The 10,389-nt window shown below is 41.1% G+C and overlaps 1 protein-coding gene across 1 annotated transcript in view; it reads right to left on the bottom strand.

Annotated features, from left to right (window-relative positions):
- Positions 1-238: 238 nt before the first annotated feature.
- LOC134347344 (atrial natriuretic peptide receptor 1-like) overlaps positions 239-10,389 on the bottom strand; it is a 70,248-nt gene continuing 60,097 nt past the window's right edge. The window contains exons 21-24 of the mRNA XM_063049738.1: positions 9,166-9,318; positions 7,946-8,044; positions 5,946-6,037; positions 239-4,577 (exon numbers count right to left, since the gene is read on the bottom strand). Of these exons, the coding sequence (XP_062905808.1) occupies positions 4,380-4,577; positions 5,946-6,037; positions 7,946-8,044; positions 9,166-9,318 (542 nt within the window). The 3' untranslated portion in view covers positions 239-4,379. The remainder of the gene's footprint in view (positions 4,578-5,945; positions 6,038-7,945; positions 8,045-9,165; positions 9,319-10,389) is intronic.

Here is a 10,389-nt window from a genome sequence, read left to right as displayed (position 1 = left end):
CATTTTCCATGTTTCTTTTAGTACTTGGGAAGGTATAATGAAGGCTAGCTACTGAATGCAGTACAAGATGCTGGACCTATATTTTGCTTTCCTTTTTTTTGTAATTTATTTTTTATTGAAATTCAGCATCATACAAACATTTCCGTAAGATGTATTTCAGATACTGTATGTATATATCATATATTCATGTTTGCCACAACTCTCCACATAGTATTTATCTGAAGTTTACAGATCCCCTGATTGTTTACTGAAGTTGAGGTCCAACGGTCAAGAAGGCGGTCTCTGCAAGCGTCGTGGAACGTGTAGAGCAGGACAAGACACAGAAGATGTCCTGGTCATCCACTGCCTAGTCCCATCTCCAGCCGTCTAGACTCTGTCTTGCCACTGGACCCAGATGGGAATTGGGAAGAGAGAGTGAGACTGACGCTGTGCAACTCTCCCTCACTTAAATCCAAATCACGCGCTAGTCTCGACACCATCATTATGGTGTTGAGGTCCTCATCGATGTCAACGATGGACGAACAACACTTATAGAAAAGAAAAGAAAGAGCAAACAAAAGGAAAACCATGTACTAGCAGGGAGTGATTTTTTTTTGCAACATAATCATTGATTTGTGAGAATAAAATCAGGCTTATGGGGTATTATGCAGTTAAATCATTTTTCCCAGTATGAATCAAATTGTTCCAATTTATGATTGACAGATGCTGTTATCTTCTCCATTTTATAAATGTCCATTGTAATTTCCATCCATGCGTTTAAATTTGGGCTCTCCTGTGATAACCATTTCCTGGTCAGAGTCTTTTTACCAGCCACCAGCAGTACATTCATTAAATATTTATCTCTCTTCAACCATTCTTGAGGTATATACCAAAAATATATGGTCTTACTTTCTAAGGGTATTTCACATTTAAAAATGTCTTGTAGGGCATATACTTCGCTTTCCACAGGATAGGGGCATGTTAGGCTTTGATTTACAGTAGAAGCAAAGTAAGAAGCAATACTGACAATAATTCAATGAAGAAACTTTATTGTAATCTTTCGAATGACAAATAATGGCCGAGCCAATATTTCACAATTAGCATCGTAGAAAGATTAACTCATCAGGAATTGGTTAACATGATCTAGTTGTTCCTTATGAGATCTTGCTGTGCACAAATTGGTAGCTGCATTTCTCTATGTTGACACTCATTGCCAGGAAGTGTTGTTCTGAAAAAAGACTAAATAAATGCGACCTAGCTTTCTAACATAGGTGATTTTTAAAATCCCTCTCTGTGTGACTGAACATGGTTCCAAATAGTTGCAGCAAAGGCACAACCCAACACTCACAAAACATATTTTCAGAATCTAACGTGTTGATGATATTAGTCAGTTTTTAAATAAATCAGGCTCACTTCTTTTCCCCAGAGGATGGCGGAATACCTAAATCTACATCCAAATGGATTCTTTCTCAAACAAGAGAAAATCTGTAGATGCTGGAAATCCAAACGACACACACAAAATGCTGGAGGAATTCAGCAGGCTGGGCAGCATCTATGGAAAAGAGTACAGTCAACATTTTGAGCCGAGACCCTTCATCAGGACTGGAGAAAAAAAGATAAGAAATCAGAGTAAGAAGGTGGGGGAGGGGAGGAAGAAACTCAGGTGAGAGGTGAAACTGGGGGGGGGGGAGGAGGGGTGAAGTAAAGAGCTGGGAAGTTGATGTGAAAGAGATACAGGGCTAGAGAAGGGGGAATCTGATAGGAGATGACAGAAGGCCATGGAAGAAAGAAAAGGAGGCGAGGACCAGAGGAAGGTGATGGGCAGGCAAGGGCCTACAGTGAGAGAGGTAAATGGGAATGGGGAACGATGAAGGGGGGCATTACTGGCGGTTCAAGAAATTGATGTTCATGCAATCAGGTTGGAGGCTACCTAGACGGAAAACAAGGCGTTGCTCCTCCAACTTGAATACTTTATACTTTATTGTCGCCAAACAATTGATACTAGAATATACAATCATCACAGCGATATTTGATTCTGTGCTTCCTGCTCCCTGGAGTACAAATCAATAGTAAATATTAAAAATTCAAATTTAAATATGGCCTCATCGTGACAGTAGAGTGTACCCTTTCTTGGGTGGGTTCTCACAATAGTCTTAGGGTGCTAGACTTACTTCTGGACTGAAGTAAAACCCAAAGTAAGAGACTGGGTAACTAGAGTTTTGAAGAGAGAAGGGCAATGACTTTAAAAGGAGTAAAATCCCTACTGGTTTAGAGGCCAACAAGTACTTTCCACTGGCTGCATAGTCAGGGACCAGGGTTTAGTGGTCTCGTGTGAACGTATGACTGCTTGGAATTGAAAGATGTAGCATTTTCTTTGCACTTGGCATTTAAACCAAGAAAATTCTCAACCCCATTGGATTGCGGAGGCTCAAGTGTTAAGTACTTTCAAGAGGGGGTAATACGTTCGTGCGCAATGTGGGAATCAAGAGGTCTGTATCTGCAGACTGGGCATGAGGACTGAAGATTAGCCACAATATTGCTGTTACAGGAGTGCAGCAAACTCTAAGGGCTGAATAGCCTACTCCTGCTTTGTTTGTAAGTACACAGAACATACTACCTCCACCCCTGCTCTACTTGCTTTTATACTTAGGACTGTGAGGCTAAGTACAAATCCAATACCATGTTTAAATTTGCTGATGACACCACTGTTGTTGGTCAAATCAAAGACGGTGATGAATCAGCCTATAGAAGTGAGACTGAAATTCTGGTTGACTGGTGCCACAACAACAACTTCTTACTCAGCGTCAGCAAAACTGAAGGGCTGATTATTGACCGCAGGAGGAGGAAACTGGAGGTCCATGAGCCAGTCCTCATCAGGGGGCCAGAGGTGGAGAGGGTCAGTAACGTTAAACTCCTTGGTGTTATTGGTTCATAGGGATCTATCCTGGAACCAGCACGAAAGTGCCATTACAAAGAAAGCACGGCAGCCTTTACTTTCTTAGAAGTATGCAAAGATTTGGCATGTCATCTAAAACTTTGACAAATTTCTGTAGAGGTGTGGTGGAGGGTATACTGACTGATTACACCATAGCTTGGTATGGAAACACCAATGCCCTTGAATGGAAAAGTCTACAAAACATAGTGGATACAGCCCAGTCTATCACAGTTAAAGCCCTTTCCACTACTGAGCACATCCACAAGGAGCGCAGTCATCGGAAAGCACTATACATCATCACAGACCCCCACTATCCAGGCCATGCTCTCTTCTCACTGCTGCCATCAGAAAGGAGGTACAGGAGCCTCAGGTTCCACACCACCAGGTTCAGGAGCAGTAATTAACCCTCAACCGTTAGGCTCTTGAATCAGAGGGAATAACTTCACTCAAATTTACTCACTTCACATCTAAGGACTCACTTTCAAGGACTCTAAAATCTCATCTTCTTGATATTTGTTGCTTATTTATTTATTATTATTACTTTTCTCTTTTTTGTATTTGAACAGTCTGTTGTCTTTTGCACATTTTTTTTGTCCGTCTTTGTTATGTGCAGATTTTTTATTGATTCCATTAGGTTTCTTTGTATTTACTGTGATTGCCTGCAAGAAATTAAATCTCAGGGTAGTATATGGTGAAATTTACGGTAGGTACTTTGATAATAAATTTACTTTGAGCTTTTCAACTACTAAATGGTTCTTCAATACATGAGTGACATTTATACACAGCAAGACAATGACATGGTAACAAGATTCAAATGACCAGAAGTGTTGCATTGGGATTGTGATATTGGGAAATGTACCTCACCAAGGCAGTTGTGAGGGGTAGTTTTGAGTGGTCGGAGGGTTGTGGGGTTCACATCCTATTCCAGAGATGGGAGTACATCAGATACACTCGAGGGAGTGCTGCACTGTCAGTGGAATCAGATTTTGGATGAGATGTTAAACAGAGGTCTACCCTGCCTTCCTATGTGCTCCCAAAGAACAGAGCAATTCTCTCCGTGGTACCTTGGCCAATATTTATCTCTCACTCAACACTACTAAAAGAGATTATCTGGTACCAGCAACCTACTGTGATCGGGGAGCCTGCTCTTCACAAACCGACACATATTTCCTACATTACAACAATAAACACGTTGTAAAATACTTCATTAGCTATAAAGCACATTGGATGCTCTGAAGCTATGAAAACAACAATATAAATACGAATCTTTGCTTTGCAATGTGGTCCCTAACATTACAAGTGTGTTTCATTGTCCTGTCCTTTAATTAACTACTTTGTAATCGCTCACTGTCCAGAGAAATGGTGTGAGATTTAAATTTATGAGCCCTGCTCCTCAAAAAGAACCTGAATTGCTGAAAACATTAAACAATGTCTAATTGGTGGTCTCAAACTCTAGATGTGTGGGCTACCAGGAGGTTGATTGGAGATCAGTGTCCAGTAACCCAGGAATAGCACAGTACATCTCTTGCTCTGACTCAGGGATGGCGTTGATATTTTCTGGCTGTGCTTTGTTCATTGGGGGCTTTGTCGGTGCACTTGCTGTTATGTTTGATGACGAACTTTGCTTCCCTTCAAGCCAGTAGGTTATCATGTTGCCCTTTCCCTGCAAAAGGCAGATTACATAAAATCACATCAAACGAACAGCACAGAGGCCATTCTGCCCAAATAGTCTATACTAGTGTTTTGCTCCACATGAATCTTATCCATATCTTCTTTGTCTTACCCCATCATTATATTCTTCCATTTTTTCCCTCATGTGTTTTTCCAGCTTTCTGTAAAAGCATTTTTGTTGTTTACTTCAATCACTCCCTCTAATCACCCTCTGAGTAGAGAACTTGCATCTGAATACCCTATTGGATTTATTAGTGACCATCTTGTATTGTTGGACTCCCCTCCATAACTGTATAGTCTTTCTCAGTGAAATACAGCAGCATTCTGCTAATCCACTGTTCAACAATTTGGAAGATCCTGTTGGCTCAGCATCTGCTTCACCACATAACTTTTCACCTGCTCCCTTCCTGTCACTGAGAGTCTGGTTTCCATGTGCCCTTCCAAATTCCTGTGGCTTTGTTTCCCGCTTCCCTTCAAGCTACCTGGGATTAGTTCCTGTGTTCCCATTTATCTCATTTCCCATGCTTTCTTTAAACTGGGCAGAATCCCATTCCCCACAGTCTCTTTAAAGGTAGCTTTAACTGGGAATTGCATTTTAGTACTATACAACATACAAAAAAGTGAATTAATGTGTTCGAGTGTCTAATAGTCCTGAAAAAATAATTGATTGGTACCACAGTCCCCAGCATGCCAGATTATTGGAGTTTTTAGTACACAATAAATTTTTTTTTATAAGATAATGTTATTAAGTTTCCTATAGCATTCAGTTTCTGAGATCTTTCAGTCAGCTTGGTTAAAAACAACTCTGAAGCACAAGTTTATAGTTTGCATCAACCAATGAGTCACTTGTCCAAGTTTCTATCACATTAATGTTCATTATTCATTACAAATAAGGTTGTTCTAAACTGATTAGAATACAGATTCAAGCTGGCAGTGGAGAATGGCAAGTCTTTGCAAGTTAGCTTCAGCAGATCCAATCACTGCACTACAATCCTTCCACTCTCAAATCTCATTCTAAGTTGGTAAGAATTATTGTTCTCTTAAATATACTACAGGTCTCGTGATCTTCCAGTCATCTGGAGGGACCCGATATCAGACTCGTAAATGGACCTCTCATATGCTAAAAGAATATCTCATCGTAGTACTTGCACTTCATTTGTCTATCTGCACTGCACTTTCTCTGTAATTGTAACACTTTATTCTGCATTTTGTTTTTTCTTTCCGACCTCAGTCGATTTTTGTTTGGCATGATCTATCTGGATGGCGCATGAAACAAACGTTTTTCATTATATCTTGGTACAATAAACCAATATATACAGTACATTGAATTTGTTCATAATATAACACAAGATTAACATACCTTTATTTGAAATGAACCACGGCATATTAAAATATATCTTCCAAACTGTTCTAGGAGACTATAGGTGCTGGAACTGCACTGTATCTTCAGCGCTGAAATATAAGCAACCAAGCAGTTAAGGACCTAGTCTAAGATGGGACAGAAGGAATTCACTTAACCCATTGTTTGTGCCAAATCTTTGAAAGATCTCAATTAATTTCAAACACCCAATCCCTCCAAGATCTCACCAACACCCTCCTTGGGTACTGCAAGCCTGCTCTCATTCCACCATTCCTTAGTCCACTTCTTGCCCCTGCTTGGTGGTACTTGAATGAAGTTATATTCTCCTGCAGTTAGCACTTGGAAATGTGATCACAGTGTCCACACAGATTATGCTGAAGCATATTCAGGACATTGCATTTAGATTCGAAAGGGGTAGGTGGGAGGAGGGTGGGGTTCTAAATCTGAAACAAGGATCAATAAGACATAGGAGCAGAATTAGACTGTTTGGCTCATTGAGTCTGCTCTGCCATTCTATCATGGCTGAATTAGTTTCCCTCTCAGCCCAATTTTTTTGCCTTCTCCCTGTAACTTTTAACACCCTTACTAATCAAGAAACTAGCAACCTCCATTTTAAATACAGTATATACAATGACTTGGCCTTCAGGGCCATCTGTGGCAATGAATTCCACAGATTTCTTACCCTCTGGCTAAAGAAATTCCTCCTCATTTATATTCTAAAGGGATATCGTTGTATTTTGAGGTTGCGGCTTCTGGACCAGATACTCCCCAACTATCGGAAACTTCCTCTCCTCGTCCATTCTATCTAGGCCTTTCTATATCCAAAAAGTTTCAATGAGATCCCCCTCATTTTTCTAAACTCCAGCAAGTACCGACCCAGAGCCACCAAAAGCTCCTCATATGTTAACCCTGTCATTCTCAGGATCATTCTCATGAGCCTCCTCTGGATCATCTCCAATGCAGAAACATCCTTTCTTGGATATGGGACCCAAAACTGCTCACAGTACTCCAATGTCTCACAAAGCCTCAGCATTACGTCCTTGCTTTTACAGTCCTGTCAAAATGAATTGAATTAACTTTATTTCTTACATCTTTCACATGCTAATATTGCATTTGCCTTCCTTACCGCCGATTCAATCTGCAAATTAACTTTTAGGGAATTCTGCACGAAGGCTCCCAAGTCCCTTTGCACCTCTAATTTATGAATTTTCTCCCTGTTTAGAAAGTAGCCTACGTCTTTATTCCTTCCACCAAAGTGCACGACCAGACACTTTCCTACTCTATAATCTATTTGCCGTTTCTTTGTCCAGTCTCCTAAACTGTCTAAGTCCTTCTGTAGACTGCCTGCTTCCTCAAAAACTACCTGCTCCCCTACCTATCTTCATATCATCCATAAACTTGGCCACAAAGCCATCAATCCCATCATCCAAATCATTGACACATAATATGAAAAGCAGCAAGCCCAAAACCAAACCCTACGGAATACCACTAGTCACCACGAGCTATCTAGAAAAGGCATCCTTTATTCCCACTCTTTGCCTCCTGCCAGTCAGCCAATCTTCTACCATCAAGGTAAGGCAGTCTAGCATGGAATTTGGGACAAATGTCTTTGCCCAGAGAGTGCAGGGCATGCAATTCATTCCCTCAAGATGTACTTGAGGCAAATAGCAAAGATGGAGTTAAGGGCAAGCTGGTAAACACATGAAGGAGTAAAAGGATAAAAATAGGTTGGGGAGGCTCACACAAACTAAATGGGCCGAGTGGCCCGTTATGGTGCTACAAATTCTATTGCCCAGGATTGAGACATGTTACAACATAATTACAACTTCCTCTTTCTGCGTTGCGTCTGTGCCAATGGTAACTGGCAGCTTCTAATAACACGAGGTACAATTGACAAATCCCCGTGAAGCTGCAGCCGATGTAATAGAGGAGAAAATCAAGAGAAGAAAGATTAACTGGAAACAAAGTGGAAAAATGAACATCCACAGAGCGCAGTCTACCTTCACTTGTTGATTCCATCCTTGAAGCAGTGTTCACCGTGTCACCAAACAGGCAATAACGGGGCATCTTTGTCCCAACCACACCAGCAACCACAGGTCCTACAGTTACCAAAACAAGAACCACATTCCAACATCTTGGTAGTCACAGACACTACAGTGCAATCGAATAAGACAATGGGTCATAGAAAACAATTTCAAAGGGCTTCATAATGGCCTTCTTTCAAACACTGCAACTACTGAACCCAGGACTATGTGAAGAGAAGAAGCCATCACAACCCCTCCACATGTCTCTGATGGTCAAATAGATCTGACTTTGAATTCCATTTTCCCATACTCTCTGGCTGTATATGAAAAGAAAATTATTATGAATCCTTTTGGTAGTGTTCTAATGATATATTCGATTCCCCATATTTCTTGAGTCTCTTAGTGTTCAAAGAAATTTCCATCTCAGCTTTAAATATATCCAGTGACCAAGGATCCATCACCCCTGGGATAGAGAATTACAACTTCTTGAGAAAATCGGGGATCTTCTATTCATGAAGGTAAGGCAATCTAGCATGGAATTTGGGACATATGTCTTTACCCAGAGATCTGTTCATCAGTGGAACAATCAGAGGAGAGTTAATGTAGAATATGTTCATTTAGTGGGGGTCTGGAACTTGCTTATGTCAATAGAGTGATTAAAGGAAGAAACACCCAGACAATCACTTGAAGAGCTATCAATTAAGAGCTGGGTAGTGGGATTAACTTAAAATCCATGTCTGGACTCAAGTGTGCCCTAAATTTCTAGGATTCCGAAGAGAAATCACTTCAGTTCTAACAGCTCATCTTCTTATCCTGTGATTACACTGCCTGGTTCTGTACTCACGGTTCTCTCAGCATCCCCCTCCAACTCATTGCAAAATCTTGCATGTCAGTAAGATCGCATAAACTCCAATGGTAGCAGGCATATTATACTGAGCGCTCGCATCCCTCTCGTCCCAGGAAGCAATCATGTTTCCAAGGTTTCCTAGTAACGTACACTAAAACTACACCTAGCACTAGTTGTAAAATCAGCAAGACATCACTATGCTTGTATTCCAAACTCCTTGCAATGAAGGCCAACATTTCATTTATCTTCCTGTTGTAGCTGCATGCTAATTAACTTTTTGCCCACTGTCTTAATGTCCCTTTGCAAACCCCAGTGCCTTCCCAGCTCCACAGTACTTGCAATGCATTACCTGAATGGATTCCAGCCCGGATCTTGAGCTTAGTCTGTGGTTTGTGTGGAATTTTGAAAGTATTGCACACAGCTACCAAATCCAGGGCCATACTTGCAATTTGACTTGCATGAGCAATGCCATTTTCCTTTGGCACTCCGGAAACCACCATATCTACCACATGAAAAATAAAGGGAGAATTATACAGAGCTAACACCAGAGGAGTTTTCCAACCTCATCCAATGGAGCTGAATTTTAGAAATGAACACAATGTGCATCTGCTACTAAATGCTTCACCTGAGTAACTGAGGCCACACTTCACACTGGAATCTCTGCTCAAGTTTGACAACCCGAGCGCAGCGGCAGGAAAAGTTGTGGTATTTGCTCTCAGAGTTCTATTCCACTTCTTCAGCTGGCCCCACTCCACCACCCCACCCTTCTGCCTACATTTGGCTGTTTGAGGGAAGTTAGTGAGGGAGGTGGTGGAATAAACCCTGGAAGGTGCCTTGATGCTCTGCCGTGAGACCTACCTGCGTTCCACTCCAGCCACACACAAGCTCCACCGGAAAGGTAACAAACAGCAAGCACGCCTATGAATCCCCTGGGTTTCAACTGGAATCTACAGTAACTTCGGAAAATTACTATGTCTCTCCTATTTGGAGTGAAGTCACAGTCAATGCAGATCAAAACATTTCCCAACCCCCTTACCCCACCCCAAGCATCTTACATACATCCAATATCACAGCTTAGTATGGGCCTACATTGGAGCCTGTGTTTCATTGGTCTCACTACAAACTACAAAAGTTCATTGGGATGATATCAAATTTCAAATTCACCATCAATTTGTGGCCCAATTACTGGGTTGCATCAAATCAATTTTGAAATCTCAGACTATTCATATTTTCATCAGAGTTGCCTGCTTTGTCTAACTTACTGAAGGAGTCGATATGCGATTTCCTGCCTTTGACAGTACCTCTCAATTACAGAATACTTAAAGAAAAGAATTCTATTGTACTTGTAAATAATAAATAGAAACATTCAAAGAAAATACACATTATTTCCAATCATCCGTCTCTCTGGCAGCTCACTGAAGATAAACCTATAATTCCTGGAGACACTCCAAGACAATCATTCAATAATTGTGTACTTATTTGATCAACCCAGCCTTGTACCGCAGACAGAATCAACATGTTGCATCTACGTATAACCCCCTTGTGCCTGGGATTCCAGCATCCACCAAGATCA

Source organism: Mobula hypostoma, chromosome 5 (assembly GCF_963921235.1).
Source record: "Mobula hypostoma chromosome 5, sMobHyp1.1, whole genome shotgun sequence".
Taxonomy (NCBI): domain Eukaryota; kingdom Metazoa; phylum Chordata; class Chondrichthyes; order Myliobatiformes; family Myliobatidae; genus Mobula; species Mobula hypostoma.
The sequence above is the reverse complement of the archived record's forward strand: the minus strand, read 5'-3'. Positions and strand labels throughout refer to the sequence as shown.